The 25,238-nt window shown below is 46.1% G+C and overlaps 1 protein-coding gene across 1 annotated transcript in view; it reads left to right on the forward strand.

Annotated features, from left to right (window-relative positions):
* LOC127584861 (uncharacterized) overlaps positions 1 to 25,238 on the forward strand; it is a 148,940-nt gene that overhangs the window by 87,282 nt on the left and 36,420 nt on the right. The window contains exon 8 of the mRNA XM_052041829.1: positions 18,038 to 18,245. Coding sequence (XP_051897789.1) covers positions 18,038 to 18,245 — 208 coding nt within the window. The remainder of the gene's footprint in view (positions 1 to 18,037; positions 18,246 to 25,238) is intronic.

Below are 25,238 nucleotides of genomic sequence, written 5' to 3' on the forward strand. Positions count from 1 at the left end.
GTACAATGCTACCAGGCTTCGGAAATAGGAATGCAGGAAGAGACTTGAAAAAATACAGCTAGTTTTCTAATATGTTATATAACAGTTGTTATTTTTTAAATATTCTCTTATGGGATGTAGTTGCCATCAGTACTCCCCGCCAGCTGGCATTGAGAAGGTGCTGGTGAGCTGCCTTCTTGAACCACTACCCCACTGTGATAAGACTATTGAATGGTTCCCTTATAGGATGAGATGGATTCTGACCTCATGATCTACCTTGTTGTGACGTTGCACCTTATTGCACTGCACTTTCTCTGTAGCTGTGACACTTTACTCTGTACTGTTATTGTTTTTACCTGTACTACCTCAATGCACTCTGTGCTAACTCAATGTAACTGCACTGTGTAATGAATTGATCTGTACGCTCGGTATGCAAGACAAGTTTTTCACTGTACCTCGGTACAAATGACAACAATAAACCAATACCAATACCAATACCAATACCATTGCAGTCCTTGTGGTGAAAACACTCCCACAGTGCTGTTGAGGAGAGAGTTCCAGGATTTCGACCCAGCAATGGTGAAGCAGCAGTAATATCTCAGCTCAGGTTGGTGGGTGGCAGGAAGGGGAGCCCGTGGGTGGTGCTGTACCCATACGCCCATTGCTCTTGGTCTTCTTGGTGCCAGAGACCATGGGTTTGGGGACGTGATTGGTTGTTGCAGAAGTGAAGGTTACAGCACACGCTGCGGCCACTCTGCTGGCGGTGGAGGGAGGGAGCGCTCGGCGTGGTGGAGGTGTTGCCGGTCAGGCGGATGGGACAGGTCCGCGTGAAAATAAGAAAAACTGCAGATGCTGGAAATCTGAAATTAAAACAGAAAATGCTGGAAACACTCAGCATGTCAGGCAGTGTGTGTGGAGAGAGAAGCAGGGTTAACGTTTCCCCTTGTCAGAACCGGAAAAGAGAAAACAAGTTAGTTTTCAGAAGCAGAGATGGTAGGGGAGAGATCGCTATAGCAGGGAGAATGTCTGTGATAGGCTGAGACCAAATGGGTTAATGAGGGCTGCTATAAATGCACTGATTTGTCTGTGTTAGGTCACAGAGACATTTTCCCAGGGTGAAAATGGCTCACACGAGGGGGTATAATTTTAAGGTGATTGGTGGAAGGTGTGAGAGGATGTAAGAGGCAGGTTTTTTACACAGAGACAGGTGGGTGTGTGGAACGCACTGCCAGTAGAGGTGGTGGAGGCAGATACATTAGGGACTTTTAAGAGACTCTCAGATAGGCACATGAATGATAGAAAAATGGAGGGCTATGTGGGAGGGAAGGGTTAGATAGATTTTAGTGCAGGATAAAATGTCGGCACAACATCGTGGGCCGAAGGACCTGTACTGTGCTGTTATGTTCTATGTTCTCTGTTAAGTTTTGGCAAGAGCAGGGTTGTGTGAAGTGACCAGCACATCAGGCTATTCTAATGGAGGGAAGAAGATCCAGAGTAGGTTCACAAGAATGATCCCAGAATGAAAGGCTTGACATATGAGGAGCGTTTGATGCCTCTGGGCCTGTACTCAATGGAGTTCAGAAGGATGAGGGGGGATCTCATTGAAACCTACCGGATACTGAAAGGCCTGGATAGAGTGGACATGGAGAGGATGTTTCCATTAGTAGGAAAATCGAGGATCTGAGGGCACAGCCTCAGAATAAAGGGATGGCCCTTTAGAACTGAGACGAGGTGGAATTTCTTCAGCCAGAGGGTGGTGAATCTGTGGAATTCGTTGCCACAGAGGGTGGTGGAGGACAAGTTACTGGGTGTATTTAAGGCAGAGACTGATAGGTTCTAGATAAGTAAAGGGGTTAAGGGTTGCAGGGAGAAGGCAGGAGAATGGGGTTGAAAAAATATCAGCCAAGATTGAATGGCCGAGCAGACTCGATGGGCCGAATGGCCTAATTCTGCTCCTATATCAAGTGGTCTATGGTCTAAAACTGATCCAAAATTACAGATGGATGACTGGCAGAAGCGGCAAAATTACAGATGGATGACTGGCAGAAGCATATAAAATGAAAGAAAGAGAGAGTTGCCTGAAGTTGGAGGATACAATGAGAAATGAGATAGAACAGTGTTTCTATTCCACTGGAGAACTGTAGTGGCAAGACATTTGGTTAATTTAATAGTGGTGTTAGCTGAGAGAAAAAATGCACTTCCCTGTAGCTATGACACCTTATTCTGTATTGATATTGTTTTTACCTGTGCTGCCTCAATGCACTCTGTACTAACTCAATGTATCTGCAACTGTGTAAGGAATTGTATGATCGGTACGCAACACAAGTTTTTCACTGTACCTCAGTACATGTGACAATAAGAAACCAATACCAATATCAATAAATTAGCACCAACACTGGGTAAACCTTTGCTGTTCTCCTTCAAGATACAACCAGAAAATCTTCTATGTCCACCCAAGTGGCCAAAGTAGCCTTGGTTTACCAGCGTGGGCAGTGGGCATTGTCTCCAAGTGGAGGCAACAGGAGACCATCTGACGCTACTTGAGTTCTCTAGACAACTGGTTATTCCTTGCTGCCTGTAGGTCACATCTGCCAAACTGAGAAGTGACGATGCCACATGACAGCTTCCTGTCATTGGGACACCCTGCGGAGATGAAAGATGATTTGTAAGTGCAAATCCTTCTTCTTTCTTTCTAACATTTCTATCTTCCAGCTTGGTCCTCCTGTTCTGGAGCTGCAGCCTCATACTGAGGTTCCAGACTATTGACAGCCAGCTGTTCATTGGTCAGACACTTGGCTTCAGCTGGGGGAAGGTTTAGTCTTGTTCCCAGGTGATGTCCACACACATGCCAATTCTAATGGACATGGTCATAGTAACCAAGTAGGAGACCTTGGCTGATTTCTCTCCCGCAGCCATTCTTTGCACCTGAAACGAGATCAACTAGTCCGACCATGAAGGAAAGACAAATCTAGGAATGGTGTTACTTGGCACGCCGACATAAACAGACATAAAATGATCAGGTAGGTGTTGCCTATGGCTGCCTGGGTTGAGGAAGTTCACTTGTGGATTGTTCCTGTAAGCAATGCACGCAAGCTATAACTGAATGGGATTTTGTTGGTTTGGAGTTGTGAACTGCAAATTTCACACAGACTTGTGCTCACTCCCTGAATCACTACCCATGAAACCACAGCCCCAGAATGACTCAGAGAAGCTGAGCTTCCTCTGAAGTTCTGAGGCTCTGGTGGACTCCGTGCAGTGACAGGCTTCATGTTTGGGCAGAGCTTCCTGGATTCAAATCATTCCCTCATGGAGCGAGGATGTTTGGCCAATCATGACGCTGCTGGCACATTGTACAGCAATCCTGTCAGTTCCATTCCTGACACTTTCCACGCAGCCTTTCAGATTAAATTGGTAAATTGGTAGATTGCTTTATTATTGCCTCCATTTTAACAGTGTTGGATTCAACTGTTTAATATACATCTTTGCTTTTAGGTAATTTTTACATGTATAGTGTTTAATACACCTCAAGTGGCTGTACAAGGTATAACTGCTTCTTAGCTTATTGGTTCGTCCATTAGGTGAATACGTGTTTTCTCATTGGTTGATTTTGCCACAGGGAGCTAATAGGTTTTCTGATTGGACTATTGTTATCTAAGGAGTACCTCTTACCTCAGGTATAAAATGTGTCGTTTTTTTGGTTAACCTCTCTCTTGCTCTCTTCCCCCTCTCCCTGGCTCATCTTTAGTTCCTTTTGTCTCGGCTCATCTCCTAGTAGTAAAGCTAGTGCCATGTTTCTTTGTTTTAAACTTTTCCAATAAAACTTTGCAAAGCACCAAGTTGTTATCAACTCATTCTCGGACTCCTGAAAGAACCTGCGGATTCAAAAATGACTGGAGCTGACAACAGTGAAGTCAGCAAAACAAAAGAGTTGGTCATTGACTTCAGGAAAGGGGGCGGTACCAATACCAATACCAATACCAACACCAATACCAATACCAATACCAATACCAATACCAATGCTGAGCAAAGGAGAACAAGCTGGTCTCTCTCTCTCACTCTTTTTACACCAGGCACAAAGTTGAAATCATCCACTTCTATTTTTACTTATTGGAATTGGTTTATTTTTGTCCCATGTACTGAGGTACAGTGAAAAACTTTGTCTTGCATGCCATCCATACAAATCATTTCATCACATCGGTGCATTGAGGCAGTACAAGGGAAAACAATAACAGAATGCGGAATAAAGTGTTACAGTTACAGAGAAAGTGCAGTGCAGGCAGACAATAAGGTGCAAGGCCATGATGAGGTTGATTGTGAGGTTAAGATTCCATCTTATTGGACTAGGGGACTGTTCAGTAGTTTTATAACAGTAGGTTAGAAGCTGTCCTTGAGCCTGGTGGTACGTGCTTTCAGGCTTTTGTATTGATTCCACTTTGACCATTCTATTTCCGCGATTCCCAAGGGAAGTGAGTTTCAGATCCCAACTGCTCACTGGGTTAAGAAGTTTCCTTCGTATCTGCTTTGTGTCTGTCACCCATTATATTTAGCGTGTGCTCCCAGACCACTTACAGAAACACCTCTCTCTTCAGCCTGCCTAACCTGTCACCATCTGGTCCACCTCTGTCCAATCTCCTCCCAACCTCCTTCACTCCAAAGAGAACAAACCAAGCTTCTCTGGTCTAACTCTGGAGCTGAAATCCCTCCTCCCCACATCATGGAATTTTACAGCAAAGAAACAGGCCATTCGGCCCATCTACTCTGGTGGTACATTGGCACAGCTGGTGGAGCCGGTGCCTCACAGCTCCAAAAACTCAGGTTCGATCCTGATCCCTGGTGCTGAGTGTGTGCAGTTTGCAAGTCCTCCCTGTGACCACGTGGGTTTTCTCTGGCTGCTCCGGTTTCCTCCCACATCCCAAAGACATGCAGATTTGTAGGTTAATTGGCTGCTGTAAATTGCCCCCAGTGTGTGGGTAAATGGTGGAATTGGGGGGGGGGAGTTGATGGGATGTGGGGAGAATAAAGTGGGATTAGTGCAGTGCTAGCAAAGGTGGGTGCTTGGTGATCGGCATGGACGCGATGGGCCGAAGGGCCTGTGCTGTGTGACTCTATAACTTTACGCAAGGCTCCACATGAGCCTCTTCCCACTTTTTGTTCTCTAACCCAGTCCACAAGTCCTTTCTCCCTGTCCAGCTTCCTCTCACTTCATTCTGCATTAACTTCCTCAGCTATTTCTTGCGGTGGTGATTGCTTTGTTCACTCCCTCTCAGGATAAAAAGTCTTCTTCTGAGTGTTTCACTGGATTTATTAGTGGCATCATTAGGTTCTTTGGTTAGATTAGATTAAATTAGTTTATTGTCAAATACACCAGGGTGCAATGAAATTCCTCGCTCGCATGAAGCTCACAGAGTAAACAGTGTACATGGTAATAATAAATTCAACAATAAGTACAGCGGCAAGCGCAAAAACAGTGGAATGGTGAAAAGATTGCAGTGCAAGTAATGCAGAAAGAAATGCTGAAGTGACAATAACAGGATTACTGAGAGAGGTGGAATTAAAAGTCCGATAACGTGGCAGCACCGCTGGGAAGGGGATGTCAACGCGATGATTGGTTCAGGAGTCTGACAGCAGTGGGGGAGAAGCTGTTCTTGAGTCTGGATGCCCGGGCTTTCAAGCTCCTGTATCTTCTCCCAGAAGGTGGAAGAGAGAAAAGGGAATGGCCAGGGTGGCAGGCACCCATGATGATACTGTCAGCCTTCCTGAAGCAACGCATGGTGAAGATGGACTGGATGGAAGGAGGTGACTAGCCTGTGACGGACTGGGCCGTGTTTACCACTCTCTGCAGGTTCCGTTGGTCCAGAGCAGAACAGTTGCCATACCAGGGTGAGACGCAACCCATTAAGATACTTTCTAGAGCCAATCTGTAGAAGTTTGAGAGAATCTTCGTGGACAAGCTGAATTTTCTCAGATGCTTGTACATATGCTGATGTGCTTTCTTGATCAGTGTGGAGAGACCAGGAGATGTTGCTGGTGATATGGATGCCTGGGAACTTGAAGCCGTCAACCATCTCTACAGCAGCTCCGTTGATGAGGACAGGGTTGTGGTCACCACCCCACTTCCTTAGGTCAACAACCAGCTCTTCCAGCTTGCTGACGTTAAGGGCTAAGTTGTTGTTCTGATACCAGGACACAGGATTTGTGATCAATGTCTTGTACTCTGCCTCATCATTGTTGTTGATCCAGCCTATAACAGTGGTGCCATCAGCGAACTTAAAGATTGATTTGGTGCTGTATCTGACCACACAGTCATGGGAGTAGAACAGGGGACTGAGCACACAACTCTGGGGAGCACCAGTGTTGCGGGTCAGGGGGGATGAAATGTTATGACCAATTCTAACTAGCTGAGGTCTGTCGGTCAGGAAGTCTAGAAGCCAGTTGCAGATGGGGGTCCCAAGGCCAAGGTTCAGGGGTTTGGAGATGAGCTTATTTGGTATTATGGTGTTGAAGTCTGAGCTGTAGTCTATGAATAGCATCCCGACATCTGCATTCTTATTGCCAATGTGATCCAGAGCTGAATGTAGTGTAAGGAAGATGGTGTCTTCCACGGACCAATTCTCCCTGTACATAAATTGCAAGGGGGTCTAGATTGTCTCAGTTTTGCCTTCGTCCGAGTTTGGAATCACCTTCTCCATGTCCACCCCATCAAATCCCTTTTCAACATTTATTCACAGGTGGTAGATGCTCTAGGCAAGATAACATTTACTGCCTCTCCCTAACTGGCTCCTGAACTGAGTGTATTGTTAGGTTGTTTCAGGGAGCAGTTAACAGCCAACTACATTCGTGGGTCTGGAGTCGCATACAGGCCAGACAGGGTAAGGATGTCAGATTTCCTTCCCTGAAGGATGTTGGTGAACCAGGTAGGTCCAACAACAGTCTGGTAGATTCATGGTCACTGGGTTCTTTTACCAGCTTTGCTGAGTTTAAATTCACCATCCACTGTAGTGGGATTGGGATTTGAAACATGAACTCTGTTTCTCTTTCCACATACACTGACTGGCCTGTTGAGTTTTTCCGGCATTTTCTGTTTTCATTCCTTTTGTTCTCTCCCCATATCTCTGCAATTTTCTGGTTCAGGTCCAAGCCCCATCATCAGAATGAAGAGTCCATACCACCAACCAACATGTTCTGATGACAGGTCTCGGACCTGAAACACTAACATTGGAGACACAGGAGACGGCAGGTGCTGCAATCTGGAGCAAAAGAAAACTACTGGAAGAATTCAGCGGGTCAGGCAGCATCTGTGGAGACAAAGGTATGGACGACATTTTGGGTTGAGACCCTGCATTAGGATTAACATTGCTCCTCTCTCGACAGATGCTGCCTGGCCTGATGAGTATCTGTGTCATATTCTGTTTCTATGTGGACTATCTGGGCCTCTGAACAAGTCCAGGAACCGCAGGTCAGCATTTTCCACTGTGACTCAGCCTTAGTCAGCAGGGATTGAACGCTCATTGCCTGCCAACTCCACGTTTCAGCTGAGGCAGCAGAACATAGAACATAGAACATAGAATACTACAGCACAGTAGAAGCCCTTCAGCCCACAATGTTGTGCCAACATTTTATCCTGCTCTGAGATCTATCTAACCCTTCCCTCCCACATAGCCCCCTATTTTTCTATCATTCATGTGTCCAACTAAGAGTCTCTTAAATGTCCCTAATGTATCTGCTCCCACAACCTCTGCCGGCAGTGCGTTCCACGCACCCGCCACTGTCTGTGTAAAAAACTTACCCCTGACGTCCCCCTTATACCTTCCTCCAATCACCTTAAAATTATGCCCCCTCATGTTAGCCATTGTCACACTGGGAAAAAGTCTCTGACTGTTCACTCTATCTATGCCTCTTATCATCTTGTACAACAGCTCAGCAAAGCTGCTGGAGGTTTTTTTTTAAAAACGCAGTACTTGTGGCCTGTGTGTTATTTATCCCTGTTGTCCCTGAGAGGGTGGGAACGGTCTGTGTAGTAACAGTGCTCCTTCGGGACTGATGAGGGGTGTTGTAGGATCTTGACAGAGTTGGAATGTGTGTGACTGGAAGAGAAACTTCCAGCTGAAGGTGCTCCGTGAAGGTCCACCACTGGTGCTAGAGGGTGTGGACGCTTGGGGTATGAACAGACCCCTGTGCCCCTGGGGTAGGATGAAGGAGGAAAGACTCTGACCCGAAGCCCAAGCTCTGATTGATTGTTGCTTCACGCTGGGGTGTCTGCCCCTTGCATTTGTGAAGCCTGGCATCCCTCCTCCATCTGGGTAGAAGGGAGGGAAGATCTCTAATTGGATCTGAAGCTCATGTCCCACTCCAAGGGAGGACGGGAGAGAAGGACAAATGTGACGAACGCTCCCTCGCTTCACTTGTGGAACACAGTGCGGACATTCTCACTTCTTCCCCCTCTGTGTGGCAGGAGATACAAAAGCACATACCACCAGGCTGAAGGACGGCTTCTATCTCACTGTTATAAGACCCTTGAACGGTCCTCTTGTACGGTAAGATGGACTCCTGACCTCACAATCTACCTCTTCATGGCGCTTGCACCTTATTGTCTGCCTGCACTGCACTTTCTCTGTAACTCTAACACGTTATTCTGCATTCTGTTATTGTTTTCCCTTGTATCACCTCAATGCACTGATGTGATGAAACGATCTGTATGGATGGCATGCAAAACAAATCTTTTCACTCTACCTCGGTACATGTGACAATAATAAACCAATTATCAGATACCAGGACACCTTAGTCGGTTATCTTCACAGGGCAACTGGATTCCATTCTTGGAGGGGTTGGGAGGGGACTAGTCTGTGAAAGATTTTGTGTGACTGTCCCATGTCAAGGCCCTCTAGGCACAGAGCAAAGCTCCCTCAACCTGTGGCAGCAAGGTGCCTCAAAGACAACTTTCACTGCAGACTGTGTCACGACTTTATCTCCCCAGGGGCTGGTCCATTTTTGCCAGACACACAGTCACCGTGACTGCGACGGCAGAGAATTGTTCTGCTTATTCGCTGTTGACAGTTAACCAACAGGAGGTGACCCAGAAAGAAAGGCAGGAGTGGAGCATTTCATTGCTTTTCAGCCTCTAGTGTAGGGTTGGTGGGATGGAACTTGGGGAACCCACAATTCAAACATGTCATCCTAGGACTCCATACATAACCAGCTGCCCATAGTTTTTTGTATTTTGTATTTCTTGCATATATTTTTATGAATAAAGTTTACCCGGAAATACAAAAACATCATACGGCAGGGCAGATGAAAGGTCTCGACCCGTAATGTCGACTGTCCATTTCCCTCCGCCGATGCTTCCTGACCCTCTGAGTTCCTCCAGCACTTGCTCCAGATTCCAGCATCTCTTGTGTCTCTCTAAAACAAAACTATAGTGTGGATGACACGGATTAGCAGACTCGGTCAAGGAAGCTTTGTGTCAAGGGTACTTTTTGAAGGATTTGGAAGTTCATATAACACTTTATGTGTAGGTGCACATTTACAGACAAGATCAAGGTGAACTGATATTTTTGCCCAAAGCCTTTGACTCTTTGTTAAACTCTTTGTTACAGACTCTGTGGCTGCTCCCTCCCCACGAGGCAATGGCGGCTCTAAGAGCAAATGAAGAATTTTTATTCACTCTTTCCCAGCTTCGAGACAGGCTGTGGAATTTAACCCATTAATTCCTGACGGAAATCAGCAACACTGACCCTTCTCTTTTCACCCCCTGTTTAAGTTTCTGACTTGCTTTTGCAAGAACTTATTAGTTTTGGAAGGGCCAAGGCAGCATGATTTACAGATTGGTTCAATGAAAGTTAAGGGTGTGGACTGCACAGAGCAGACGGAGGGAGCTGATAAAGACGTTCCTGTTCAGTTATTTGAAGTGGGAGCCAGGAGATATGTGAGATGGCTTTGGGAGGGAATTCTGGTGGATATGGTAACTTACTGAGGAGCCAAGCTGAAAGGACAAGAAATATAACAGCTGGAATCTATCGCTTCAGGGGCTGATTGAACTGGTGTATTGTTGTAACAGCTAAAATCTCCAGACTTTTACACCAGGAACAGCTGCTGAAAATTTTGAAATCAAACAGAATATGCTCCAGATACACAGAAGGTCAAGCAGCACCTTTGGAGAGAGGAACATGGAAGCAGTGAGAATAGGAGCAGGAATGGGCCATTCGGCCCATTGCGCCTAGTCCACCATTCAACACCACTATGGCTGATCATCGACATTCAGACCTATATTCCAGCTTTCTCCCTAAGGCCATTGATCCCTCCAGCCCCAAGAACAATATCTGACTCCTTCCTGAATGATTTGGTTTCAATTGCTTTCTGCTGTGGAAAATTCCACAGGTTCACCGCTCTTTCTCATCATGTCAGTCTTAAAATGGTTTACCCCTTATCTATAGACCACAACCCCAGCTTTGGACCCCTCGGTCATTAGGAACAACCTTCCTGCATCAAATCTCTCCAGTCCTGTTTAGAATTTCTATGAGATGCTCTCTCATTCTTCTAAACTCTAGTGAATATAAGCCTTATTGACCCAATCTTTCTTCATGCATTACTCCTGTCATCCCAGAAATCTGGTGAGCTGCGTTAACATTTCAGCTCAATAACTCTTCATTGGAATGGATATAAAGTCACTGACTTGAAACGTTAACTCTGTTCCTCTCTCCTGCTGAGTATCTAAAGCATTTTCTACTTTTATTTTACAGTGCTTTGTCTGTCTGTTGCTTAAAAATAACGTCACCACCTCAGGACAACCTAAAGTGCTTCACAAAAAATACGTTTGATGTCTGGCCACAAGTGTAATGTAGGGAAATATTCCTGCCATCTCACACACAGCAAGATCGGGATGTTGGTGAAGGATATGGGCCTAGACACCACACTGGGTTTCTGACTGATGTTTGTTTGTCCTGCTCCTGTGGGACTTCCAGACTGAAAGAAGGGAATGGTGACTTTTCTGCCGCATCTTTGGGATGTTTGCAAAGTGTTTTACTACTGGGGCACAGTGTCACAGCTGGTGGACCTGCTACCTCACAGCTTCCAGACACCCAGGTTCAATTCTGACCTCTGTTGCCGTCTGTGTGGAGTTTGCACATCCTCCCTGTGTGACCACGTGGGTTTCCTCCGGGTGCTCCAGTTTCCTCCCACATTCCAAAGACATACGAGTTGATAGGCTAATTGGCTGATGTAAATTGCTCCCCGGTGTGTAGGTGGGTGGTAGAATTTAGGAAGAGGTGTTGATGGGAACGTGGGGGAAATAAAATGGGTTAGGGTAGGACAAGTGTAATATGGGTGCTGGGTGGTCAGTGTGGAATTGATGGGCTGAAGGGCCTGTTTCTGTGCTGCAACTCTCAGCGACTCTGTAATGAAGGACTTTTAAAATGTTGTCACTGTAATACTGTGGGAAACAGTGCACAAAGCATGATCCCCAAAACACCAATGGGAGGGAAAGCACTTCCTCTGTTTCTGAGTAATGATTCAGGGACAGAATAGGGTGAACTCCCCTTCCCTTCTCTGAACCGTGTCATAGAGTCATACAGCACGGAAACAGGCCCTTTGGCCCACCTCGTCCATGCCGACTGTGTTGCCTAGTCCCATCTGCCCGTGTTTGGCCCATAGCCCTCTAAACCTCTCCTATCCATGGACTTATCTGGATGGCTTTTAAACATTGCCAATGTGCCCGCCTCAACCACTATTTCTGGCCGCTCATTCCAAATACACACCACCCTCTGTGTGAAGAAGCTGCCCCTGATGTCCCTTTTAAATCTTCTCCAAAAGACCCTGGACATTCTCTATTCTACCCCCTCCCATCAGGCAGAAGGTACAAAAGATTGAAAGCACGTACCACCAGGCTCAAGGACAGCTTCTATCCCACTGTTATAGGACTTTTGGATGGTCCCCAGTATGATAAGATGGACTCTTGACCTCATGATCTATGACCTTGCACCTTATTGTCTGCCTGCGCTGCACTTACTCTGTAGCTGTGACACTTTACTCTGCATTCTTTTATTGTTTTACCCTGTACTACCTCGATGCACTGTTGTAATGAATTGATCTGTATGGACGGTGCGCAAGCCAAGTTTTTCACTGTACCTCGGTACAAGTGACAATAATAAACCAATACTAATTCCAATGAGTAAAAATAGAAGTGGATGATTTCAAATTTTTGCCTGGTGTACAATGGGTGAGAGAGAGAGACCAGCTTGTTCTCTTTTGCTCAGAGGTGACCTCACTGTTAAAATGGAGAGTTGGGCAACATTCTGGTGTCTCGTTCACACCCATCACACTGCTGGCCACTCAAAAACCACTCCAAGATTCTGGTCAAGGAGACTTATCAAGAAGAACTCAGTCTGAAGAGCCAGTGGTGCTTTACTGCCTGATTGTACCCTGACTCCTGTAACACCGAGTCAGATGTTTCTCACTTTACAAGCAATGGAGAAAGTTAAGTGTTTAGCTACCATTGAACTGAACTATCAGTTCTGTACTAGAGCATAGAGAACATAGAACAGTATAACAGTATAACAGTACACCAACCACCAGTAACCCGTTTACACTAACGCTACATTAGTCCCATTTTACTGTTCCTGCAGTCCCATTAACTGGATTCTACCTCTCACTTACACACTAGGGACAGTCTACAGCAACCAGTTAACCTACCAACCCACACGTCTTTGTGATGTGGGAGGAAACCAGAGCACCCGGAGGAATCCAAAGTGGCCAGAAAGCGAAGAGGTGAACCCTTCTAATGTCCTCCCGTCCTCCATAAACTTTAGCTTGTCCAAAGCCCACTCCGTGCCCCATCCGGACCAAACCCTCTGACGATGGTGGTCTCCACAGTGGGAGATAGCTGCTGCCCACATTGCTCACCTCAGCAACACTCAGTCGCAAGCGTTTGTGGTCTGGAATGAGCTCCTGATTTCCTCCTGCAGTGAACTTCCCCAGGAAGCTCGCAGTGCTCCCGCTGTTGCCCACTGGAGTGTGTTCCAAAATTAGGAGTTGGGTTTCCACAGGAAGTTAAAAAATAACTATGGTATAAAAAGCTGGAAGTTGAGGGAGACTGCGGTCAGAATCTGTGTGTGATTGACCACAGAATTGAAGAAAGACTGAGCGGAACTGAGAAATCTCTTCCTAATGTATTTATACACGCACAGACACAGACACACACAGAGACACACAGACACACACACACACACACGCACACACACACACACACACACACATGCACATAGAGACACACACAAAGATGCACACACACACATGCACACATACACAGACACAAAGACGTACGTAAACACACACACTCGCACACACATGGACACACACAAGCACACACACAGCTATAGACACGGACACACACATGCACATGCACACATACACACAGACACGAACAGACAGACAAATATTGGTGTAGAAATGCACAGATCATAAACATACACAAGTACAGACACACAGCTGCAGACACATACACACCACGCAAAAACATACAGACTTGCACAGACAGACACACACACACACACACACACACACACACACACACACACACACACACACACACACACACACACACACACACACACAGATGACATAGCTACTGATGCTGTACACCTTAAGGCAGTAGCACCTGTTGTAATGTAGCAGATATACAAACCTTCCCCTGCTGACTTCAGCATGCACCTGACCAGCAATTTGACTGCAGGTTTGCCTCTGGTCAGAAGCCCAGTGTTGTTTAACAGTGACTCTACTTCGTTAGAAACTTGAAGAGATTTGGTACGTCACCAAAGACTCTTGCAAATTTCTACAGATGTACGGTGGAGAGCGTTCTGACTGGTTGCATCATAGCCTGGTATGGAGGCTCCAATGTGCAGGATCGAAAGAAGCTGCAGAGGGTTGTAACTTCAGCCAGCTCCATCACAGGCACAACCCTCCCCGCCATGGAGGACATCTTCAAGAGGCAGTGCCTCAAGAAGGTGGCATCCATCACTAAGGACCCTCACCACCCGGGACAGGCCCTCTTCTCGTTACTCCCATCGGGGAGGAGGTACTGGAGCCTGAAGACCCACACTCAACGATTCAGGAACAGCTTCTTCCCCTCTGCCATCAGATTTCTGAACGGTCCATGAACCATGAACACCACCTCGTTATTCCTCTTCTGCACTATTTATTTATTTTTGGGTAACATAGTAATTTTTATGTCTTGCACTGTACTGCTGCCGCAAAACAGCAAACTTCACGACATATGTCAGTGATAATAAACCTGATTCTGATTCTGCAGGTCTTTTCCTTCACATCTTCTCAGTGTTACAGGGCAGTATAGGGGTGAGAGTACGTCTATGAGAGGGTGTGTGTGTGTGTGTGTGTGTGTGTGTGTGTGTGTGTGTGTGTGTGTGTGTGTGTGTGTGTGTGTGTGTGTGTGTGTGTGTGTGTGTGTGTGTGTGTGGATTATTTTTAGTTTATTACTAAGATCTGGACATGCTGATGAGGCTGGCATTTGTTGTCCTTGAGATGGTAATGAAGTATTTACTTGCACCTCTGTAGTCCTTCTGGTGGAGATATTCCCACAAAGACATTGGGGAGGGAGTTCCAGGATTTAGATCCAGTAATGGCGAAGGAGAGGTGATTTATTTCTAAGTCAGGATGGTGTGTGACTTGGAGGGGAACCAGCAGTTGGTGATCTTCCTCTTCCCCTGTGGTCCCGGAGAATGGTCAGGGTCCTGTTAGGTACCAGTAGCAGCAAACATTCTGTAAATAGGAACAGAAAATGCGGAAAGATTTCGGCAGGTTCTGCAGAGGGAGAAGCAGAGTTAATGTTTTTTTGTGTTACTTGTCCCATTACCTGCCACTCTTGCCTTGTCTTTTCCCCTTTGTTCTTTCTCTTGCGTTCTGTCCTTCCCTCCCCCTCCTCTCTACATCTTAAAACTTGTTGAAAAACACGATAATGCCGGGGGATCTCAGCAGGCCAGGCATCGTGTTTTTCATCTCAATTCCAGCATCTGCAGTCCTTTGTTTCTCTATCTTAAAACTTGTCTTTTTTTCTTTCTCCCAGGGTAGAAATGTCAAATATTAGAGGACATGCATTTAAGGTGAGAGGGGGAAAGTTCAAAGGAGGTGTGCGGGCAAGTCTTTTTACACAGAGAGTGGTGGGTGCCTGGAATGTGCTGCCAGGGGTGGTGGTGGAGGCAGATACAATGGAGATGTTTAAGAGGCTCTTGGATAGGCCCATGAATATGAAGAGAAGGGAGGGACATGGTCCATGTGCAGGTAGAAGAGATTAGTTTAATTAGGCGTCATTAGATAAGATATTTATTTATTAGTCACATGTACATCGAAACACACAGTGAAATGCGTCTTTTTGCGTTACTGAGAATGTTTTGCGGGCTGCCCGCAAGTGTCACCACTCTCCCGTCGCCAACATATCATGCCCACAGCTCCTAACCTGTTCGTCTTCGGAATGTGGGAGGAAACCGGAGCACCCGGAGGAAACCCACGCAGACACACGGGGAGAACATACAAATTCCTTACAAACTGTGGCGGGAATTGAACCCGGGTCGCTGGCACTGTAATAGCGTTACGCTAACTGCTACACTACCGTGCCACCCGGTACGGTATCTTAATTAGTTCAGCAAAACATCATGGGCTGAAGGGCCCATTCCTTTGCTGCACTGTCCTATGTTCTAACTTTTCTAACGGTCATCGACCTGGAACACGAACTCTGTTTTTCTTTCTCCGCAGATGCTGGCTGACACACTGTGTATTTCTAGCATTTTCAGTGTTTATTTCAGATTTCCAACATGTGTAGTTTGCATTTGTAAGCAGGAGATTTATCTTGAGAAAATTTCACTGGAAACAGCCGGATGAGGTAGTTGAACTCAGTTTTGAGTGCAAGAGGCTGTGACATCTCTGTCTGAGAGATGGGCTGCTCTTTCTCAAACTGACAGTGAACTTCACTGTGACAGTGCTAGAGGCCCAGGCCAAAGATGAAGAATTGGCAGGCGACCAGAGTCTGAAATAAAAACAGAGCATTCTGCAAACACTCAACAGGTCAGGCAGTATCTTTGGAAAGAGAAACAGAGTTAACATTTCAGGTCTGAGACCAGAATCTGGGCTCAATCTTTTGGACTGAATGGAGGTGAGCTGCAAGCAGTCACCCAGTCTGCATTTGATCTCCCTGTTACAGAGGAGATCAATAAACCAACAGTATGTGGACACAGTATACACCGAACTGAAGGAAGTGGAAGCTTCACTAGGAGAAAGCATTGGTGTACCAGACAGGAAGCAGTGATGAAGTGAAAGGATTGTATTCTGTAAAGCAACAAGGCTTCTTTTGCCAGTTGAGTTTGTCCTTCCTGGACCTCAGTGGTGAGGATATTCCCCTACAGATACAGAACATAGAACACAGAACAGTACAGCACAGGAACAGGCCCTTCAGCCCACGATGCTGTGCCAAACTATTTATTAAATACCGAACTAAACTAATCCCTTCTGCCTGCACAATGTCCATCTCCCTCCATTCTCTGCACATCTAAGAGCCTCTTAAACACTTCCGTGCCTCCACCACCACCCCTGGCAGCACATTCCAGGGACCCACCACTCTCTGTGTAAAAATACTTGCCCCGCTCATCTCCTTTGAACTGACCCCCTCTCACCTTAAATGCGGGCCCTCTGGTATTAGACATTTTGACCTTGGGAGAAAGATATTGGCTGTATACCCTATCTGTGCCTCTCACAATCTCATAAACTTCTATCAGGTCTCCCCTCAGCATCCTCCGCTCCAGAGAAAACAACCCAAGTTTGTCCAACCTCTCCTTATATCACATGCACTCTAATCCAGGCAGTGTGCTGGTGAATCTTTTCTGCACCTTCTCCAAAGCCTCCACATCCTTCCTGTAATGGGGCGACCAGAATTGAATGCAATACTCCAGATGCGGCCTAACCAGAGTTTTATAAAGCTGCAGCATAACTTCCTGATTCATGAATTTAATGCATCGACTAACGAAGGCAAGCATGCCGTAAGCTTTCTTTACCGCCCTATCAACCTTTCAGGGACCTATGGACTTGGACTCCAAGATCCCTCTGTACATCAACGCTGTTAAGGGTCTTGCCATGAACAGTGTACTGTCCCTTTACATTTGGTCTCCCAAAGTGCAACACCTCACATTTGGCCAGATTAAGCTCCACCTGCCATTTCTCAGCCCACATCTGCAACAGATCTACAACCCACTGTATCCTTTGGCAATCTTCTACACCATCCACAAACCATCAATCTTTGTGTTGTCTGTGACATCAGTGGGAGTAGAAGGGTTGGTGACATCAGGCCTTGGTACTCTGCTAGGTTGGTTACTAATGGAGGTTTATCCTTTAATGACTCCAAGAATGAATCTGCTTCTCTGTGATGCACTTAATTAGAAACAAGAAGGTATATTGGCAGCTGTTCTAAGTTTTCTAAATTTCCGTTTTCCTGGTTGAAGTGTGAATCAGGGATATGGACAACGAGGCTGAATTCTGGGACAGGCCCTCTTCTCGTTACTACCATCGGGGAGGAGGTACAGGAGCCTGAAGACCCACACTCAACGATTCAGGAACAGCTTCTTCCCCTCCGCCATCAGATTCCTGAACGGTCCATGAACCCAAAAGATGAATTTGCATTACACCTGGAAAGCGAAATGTTAAGACGATTGTGGAGAAGGCAGGGATGTAGACTCTTTAAAATCACCTCCTTGGACCCAATAGCCTCCCACTGCATTATACAGAGCAAAATATGACCCAAATGTGTTTTACATTTTATAGTTAAACACCTGCTTTAAAAAAAAAATTTGGTAGCTATAATGTGTTTTCAAGGTCTCTGCGCAAACTTAGAACGGACTTCAAAAGTTCCCAAACTTTTTCCAAAAAGTTGAATACTTGCCAATTTCATAATTTGCCACTCACAGGCACCGCCCTGCGTGATATTAATATTAAGCAGGTGTTTTGCATATAAATCACGTGTATGAATATTAATCAGGGACAAGTACAGTCGTGGCTCACCATCTGGTAGAGGAGAGGCAACCTGTTACCGAGAAACTCTTCAGATCCCATAGGGAAGGTGAGTGAGGGAGAGTCTGACCGTCAGGGCTACCGGGACGGTCCCAGGTTGTACAGCCCGCCCCGGAATTACCATGGCTCTGACAGAAGCAGTTCTACCTTCCATCAGCTCGTTTGCCAATCCCATCAACTTTCAGGAGAAGCAAGACGAGATCATAAAGGTAAGACAAGTAAAAGGAACATGGGTGGTGTCCTGGGGAGTTTGGACTGAGATGGCAGGACCGGGTGTGTTTCCCACTGCACCGTCCCATTCACCTGGAGCTCTGTCACACCGCCACGCTGGTTCTGGAGAGCAGTGAATATGAATCATAAGTTGGAGCGTTTTCGGCACAGTGTATCATCGGTTTCCGTGGTCAGGATGCGGATTCCAGAGGTGGAGGCTGCAGTTTCGGTGCTGCAGAGACGGGGCAGAAGCTGGAGTGTTGAAGGCAGAGTTGCCTCTCCGCTGTCGCAGCGAGCCTTGACCTGTGGAACATAATACTGTGTGTGTGTGTGTACGTGTGGTGTGTGTGTGTGTACGTGTGGTATGTGTATGAGGTGTGTGTGTGTGTGTGTACGTGTGGTATGTGTATGAGGTGTGTGTGTTGTGTGTGTACGTACATGTGGTATGTGTATGTGGTCTGTGTGTATGGTGTATATACATGTGGTATGTGTATATGTGTGTGTGTACATGTGATATGTGCATGTGGTATGTATGGTTCATGTACATGTGGTGTATATACATGTATGTGTGTTTGGTGTATGTAGTGTGTGTATTTGTGTGTTTATGTGTATATGTTTATGTGTGTATGGGTGTTTGTAGTTTGTGTGTATGTGGTGTGTATTTGTATAGAGTGTGGTGCACGTACGTGTGTGTGATATGTGATGTGTGTTGTGTATATATGTTTGGAGTGTGTATTTGTGTGTGTGCATACACTCTATCGGATTGCTCCATTGCTTCTATTCGTTATTAATTGCGGAGGAAAACGCCCTGTCATCAGTGAGTGAGGACATTAGAAGAGCCTGGGAGGTGATCAACTTGCTCTTTATGTAAATTGGAGGTAGCACATCTCGTGCTCAGCAGGGCGGCAGGTTGTCCTCAGGGTTTGGGTTATTCTCAGGTGGGGCAGGCTGTACTGATGATGGGGGGGGGGGGTGTAGGTGATGACGTGGAGCGGCAGAGGTCACTACCCTCTGCACCACTGGACAGTGAGTGTCAGCACCAGTGGGAGTGGAGGGAAGAGACAGATGTTGGGACACTGGGGACAGCTGTGTCTGTGTGGCAGAGTTACACAGCTTCAAACACTTATCATCTGGATTCCTTCTGCCAGCTTGTGTGCCCCAAGGTTTTTGTGTCATGATCAGTAGAGATGAGAAAAAGAGCAAGTGTTGCACATAATCTGCTGGAGGAACTCAGCAGGTCGAGCAGCATCTGTGGGGGTGGGGGGGGTGCATTGTCGACATCTTGTGTTGAGATTCTGCATCAGGATTCATGAGGTACGGGGTCTCAACCAAAACGTCGACAATTCTTTTCCTCCCCATAGACGCTCAACCTGCTGAGTTTTTCCAGCAGATTGTTTGTTGCACCAGATTCTGGCATCTGCAGCCTCCTATGTCACCTGTTGCTTTTATTGAGTGTACGATCATTTTGCAAAATCATCTCTGGAGTCTGTTGCCACGCGCAAAGTGCCGGAGGAACTCAGCAGGTCAGGCAATGTCCGTGGAAGGAAATGGCCATTTCCTTCCACAGATGCTGCCTGACCCACTGAGTCCCTCCAGCACTTTGTGTGTTGCTCCAGATTCCAGCATCTGCAGTCTTGGAGTCTTTTCGTTCCTTTATGGCTTAGCGGGTGCAAGAAGGCAGCTCACACCACTGTCACAGGCGCAGTTAGTGACAGAACACTGTGGTCTTGCCAGCACAAAGTTGACGGTCCGTGCTGATCAGCGTCCCACAGGCAGAGAGAACCTGTCCACCATTTCAAGCAGGAGGTGTTTGTTGGGGACAGGGCTAATCTTCTCTTCAGGGTTCACCCTGACATCACATCTCACCTGAATGGCAGGGAGTGTGTGCAAACCTCCCATGGGTGGGAGTGTACCTGAGAGCTCGGCTTGCATTGGTATTGGTTTATTATTGTCATTTGTACCGAGGTACAGTGAAAAACTTGTCTTACAAACCGATCGTACAGGTCAATTTATTACACAGTGCAGTTACATTGAGTTAGTACAGAGTGCATTGAGATAGTACAGGTAAAAACAATAACGGTACAGAGTAAAGTGTCACAGCTACAGAGAAAGTGCAGTGCAATAAGGTTCAAGGTCACAACAAGGTAGATCGTGAGGTCATAGTCCATCTCATTGTATAAGGGAACCGTTCAATAGTCTTATCACAGTGGGATAGAAGCTGTCCTTAAGCCTGGTGGTACGTGCCCTCAGGCTCCTGTATCTTCTACCAGATAGAAGAGGAGAGAAGAGAGAATGTCGTGGGTGGGGTCTTTGATTATGCTGGCTGCTACACCAAGACAACGAGAGGTAAAGACAGAGTCCAAGGAGGGGAGGTTGGTGTCCGTGATGCGCTAGGCTGTGTCCACAACTCTCTGCAGCTTCTTGCAGTCCTGGGCGGAGTAGTTGCTGTACCAAGCCGTGATACATCCAGATATGATGCTTTCTAACCAAAGTGCTGGAGGAATTCAGCAGGTCAGGCAGCATCCATGGAAGGAAATGGTCATTTCCCTCCACAGATGCTGCCTGACCCACTGAGTCCCTCCAGCACTTTGTGTGTTGCTCCAGATTCCAGCATCTGCAGTCTTGGAGTCTTTTCGTTCCTTTATAGCTTTTGGTTTTTTGTAACCAAAGTGGCTCCTTCTGCATAGTGATTCTTGGTTTTCTGCGACTTCCAGCCTGATTACGTGTGGGTTTGGCAAAGCTGGCATCAGTCACCTGTTCTTCTGAACCAGGATCGGGAAATGGAGACACTGACACTGACAGTATGTGGCAGTGAGAAAGAAAGGAGCTGCAGTTGTGCAGTGTCCTTCAAAGCACTTTGAAACCAATTTGTATTTCCCGAATGGTAGTCACAGGTAAGTCAGAAGAATGGAGCCCAGTTTATGTGAAGACACTACAATATGATGTCCAATTAATCCAGTTTAGTCAAAGTCATAGGTTTACTCAAGACAGAAACAGGCCCTTCAGCCCAACCGGTCAGTGCCAACCCTCAAGCACCCATTTTCTTCAATGCTAATTCATCCTATTTTATTCTCCCCACATTCTCATCAACTCCCCCCAGATTCTACCCCTCACCTACACAACTAGTAGCAATTTATGGCAGACAATTAACCTACCAACCTGAATGTCTTTTGGATGTGGGAGGAAACTGGAGCACCCAGGGGAAACCTAAATGGTCATGGGGAGAACATGCAAACTCCACACAGACAGCGACAGAGGTCAGGATTGAAACTGGGTCACTGGAGCTGTGAGGCAGCGTCTCTGCTCACTGTGCCACTGAGTCACCCTGATGTTGGTTGAGAGATGAGTATTTGTCAAGGCACCAGGGAGAGCTCTCAGCCGTTTCATTGGAGCTTTTACCCACCTGAGAGGACAGGTAGGGTTGCAGTTTAATACTTAAGTGCAAAAGATGCATCTTTTATTTGTCTAGGACTCCCTCAGTGGTTGCATTGGAATGCCACACTGGATTGTGAGAGTGGGATCTGAACTCCAGGTCTTCTGTCCCAGGATCACAGGCATACAACAACAACTTGTACTGAAACAGTCAAAGTCAAGTTTATTGTCATATGCACATGTATGCACAGGTGCAATGAAAAACTTGCAGCAGCATCACAGGCACATCAGAGACACAAAGTTCACAAGAAAATATAAATTATATAAGAAAGAACACAATTAGAACAGAAAGACGTCCGCTGAAGTGCAAAGTGGCCGTAGTGTTGCCATACTGAGGTAGTGCAGGTTGGTTCAAGAACTGAATGATTGAAGGGAAGTAGCTGTTTGTGAACCCCTGGAATGAAATGTCCCTTGGCATACAACAGGAGTGGCCTCAGACAGACAAATGTAAAAGCAGCTTAACAAGCGTTACACAAAGCAGCTACTTTCGTTGCAAGAGCACTCGGGAAGAAGAAGTTAACTGGGTCAACTGCAGGATGAATGTGTTTGAATCTAAATTTACACATTCAATCTGCTGGAGGAACTCAGCAGGTCGGGCAGCATCTGTTGGAAAGGGGGGAAGGAATTGTCAACATTTCATGCTGTATCAGGACTCCCACAGATTCCTTGCACCCCCCCCCCCCCCACAGATGCTGCTCGACCCGCTGAGTCCCTCCAGCAGTTTGCTTGTTGCTCCAGTTTCCAGCATCTGCAGTCTCCTCCGTCTCTAAGTTTACACATTGTTGAGGGAAGCACTGAACCAACAAGTGGGGGCGAGGTTTGGGTTGCAAACACTGCATGTGGATTCCTAGAGACATTGTTGTGGTTTGAGAAAGGCTGGGGCTGGAAAAGGGACCAGTAACCACATCCCAGGAAGTACCAGAAGGAATACTTGAGCTGTCAGGATTTTGCGTTCAATAAATTTGAGCAGGAGGTTGAGAGTTTGTAGCGAGGGTGGAGGGGATTCAACACCGGGGGAAGGGGTTTTGCAGAGGACCAATTTCCCCTCACCACTGGTATTGGCTGACCAGCTCTGGCTCCTGGCCCAGGAATGGTATGATCATGAACTCCTCCCCCCCCCCCCCTCCAACACACACACATTCAAGTCCCAGTTCTCCCTGTCTGTCGAATATCCTTCAACACAGCAAACATCTGCCCACCTCCGATTCTGACCTCTTGCATGCCTCTAATCTTAATTGCACCGCCATAGTGCTTTCAAATACCTCGTGTCTAAACTCTAAAGTTCTTTCCAATCTTCTCTGCTTCACTAACTCTCTCTCCTCATTAAAACCTGCCTCGTTAACCAAGTTTTTGGTTATCCACGTTTCTTTATGTATTGGCCTCAAAGGTAATTTCATAATACCTCTATCATGCTCCTTGGTACATTTTCCTAGTTAAAGCTGCTATATAAAATGTTTATTATTATTGTTTGATTTGATTAGCGGCAATAAAAAGTTATTAACTGCAAATGCTCAAAATATACTGCTGGCCTGTCAACAACTATAAAATGCCCTGATCACATTAATCCATCAGGTGGCTTCTATTAGCCAACGACTCGTTGAAGACTTTACACTGAAGTGTGAGCAGATCACCTGTATATTTCCTGCATTTTCTAAGCTAAATTTTGCATAATATTAAACTGTAGAAACTTCTGTTTTAATACTGCAGAGATAATGGTCCCTTAGGGAAAACCATTACCTCAGGATCAATTTCATATACTTTTTAATTAGTTTCACAGTGAATTGAGAATAATTTTAAAATAATTATCACATGGTGGCATTTAACACTCTTCAGGAGAGCTACAGCAAAGAATAACTACGAAAAAATATGCATTTATGTAGTAACACACAAAGGAGCTGGAGGAACTCAGTGGGTCAGGCAGCATCTGTGGAGGGAAATGGACTGTTGACATTTCGGGGGCGTGACCCTTCTTCAGCCAGGGGCTCAGCCAGTCCTGATGAATGGCCTCAACCCGAAACATCGACCTTCCACTTCTCTCCACAGATGCTGCCTGACCCACTGATTTCCTCCAGCTCCTTTGCTTTGCTCCAGACTTCCAGCATCTGCAGTCTCTTGTGTCTTCATTTGAGTAGTGCTTTAAATTTCTCCAGATACCAGGAGCCTAAGAACTGGAATTCCATTTCAAAACCTCCCTGTCTCTCTGACAATTTTTTCCCTGTATAAAACCCACCTTTTGACAAGGGTTTCATTGCCTTGCCTAATATGTAGCTTGGTATCAGGTTTTGTTTGATATCAGCTCTGCAAAATGCCTTGGGATGTTTTGCTGTGTGAAGGAGCATTAGAACATAAGTTGTCATTGAAATACAAAATGAAATTTAATGCTCAATTATAAAAAACATAGTCACAGGGTTATTTCTGAAGGAGGAGCAACTGGAAGTAGAACTACGAATAATGTGGAAACAATGATTCCAGTCAAAGGGTATCAGCAGGTTTAAATGGTTCTTTGCAACTCAATTATTTATTGCACTGGTAGCTCTCCCTGACATTACATAAATGATGTGCTTTAGATGATGACAGAGCACGCAATGTACTATGAGGTGGAGATGTGCTCATAATCATGTTTTGCAAAAACATTGTTTTGTTGCGGCTTGTACAAGGTATCTTGCAGTCACAGAGGCTAATTGCTGTTGGGTGGGGAGTGCAAGTGCTTGGCAAATGCTTGTGAACTTCACTTAACTTCAGGTCAGAAGAAGCCAGGAAAAAAAACAAGGACTTTTCCTTCTTGCTTCTATATTATTTAGAAATGTGACACTTTCTATCATTTGTAAGCTCAAGGGTCAGAAGTTGGAGCCACTATCTATCAGATGAGACATGAAACCAAGGGACCCCTGCTCTCTTGGGTGGACTTTGCACTTTGAGGAAGAGCAGGCTATCTGTCCCTGTGTCCTGCTCGATTTTTTTTAAACCTTCAATCAATAATGTTAAAACTTAAGATCTCACCAATATCACATTGCTAATTAGGCTCTGTGAAAGTAAACTGTTGGATTTCCTGTAGCAAAATCAGCAACTTCAAAGGAACCATTCCCCATGAAATACTCTTGGGATTGTGCTGGCCATTACATACACAAAGTGCTGGAGGAAGTCAGCGGGTCAGGCAGCATCTATGGAGGGAAATGGACAGTTGACGTTTCAGGGCGAGACCCTTCATCAGGACTGGAAAGAAAGAGGGGAGAAAGGGTAGAGGATCAAGAACTGGCAGGTGACGGGTGGATCCAGGTGAGGGGGGGTGATAGGCAGATGAAGGACGGGGAGGGAGAGTGGGAGTGATGTCAGAAGCTGGGAGGTGACAGGTGGAAGTGACAAAGGGCTGAAGATGATGGAACCTGGTAGGAGAGGACGGTGGAACATGGAATAAAGGGAGGGAGGTGGGGAGGGGAACCGGTGGGAGGAGTGTGTGGGTGATGGGGGGGCAGTTGGATCAGTAGGAGAGAGAAAAAAGAAAAAATGGGGGAAAAGGGACAGAGGGAGACCGGTTACCGGAAGTTTGAGAATTCCATGCT

Source organism: Pristis pectinata, chromosome 31, assembly GCF_009764475.1.
Source record: "Pristis pectinata isolate sPriPec2 chromosome 31, sPriPec2.1.pri, whole genome shotgun sequence".
Classification (NCBI taxonomy): domain Eukaryota; kingdom Metazoa; phylum Chordata; class Chondrichthyes; order Rhinopristiformes; family Pristidae; genus Pristis; species Pristis pectinata.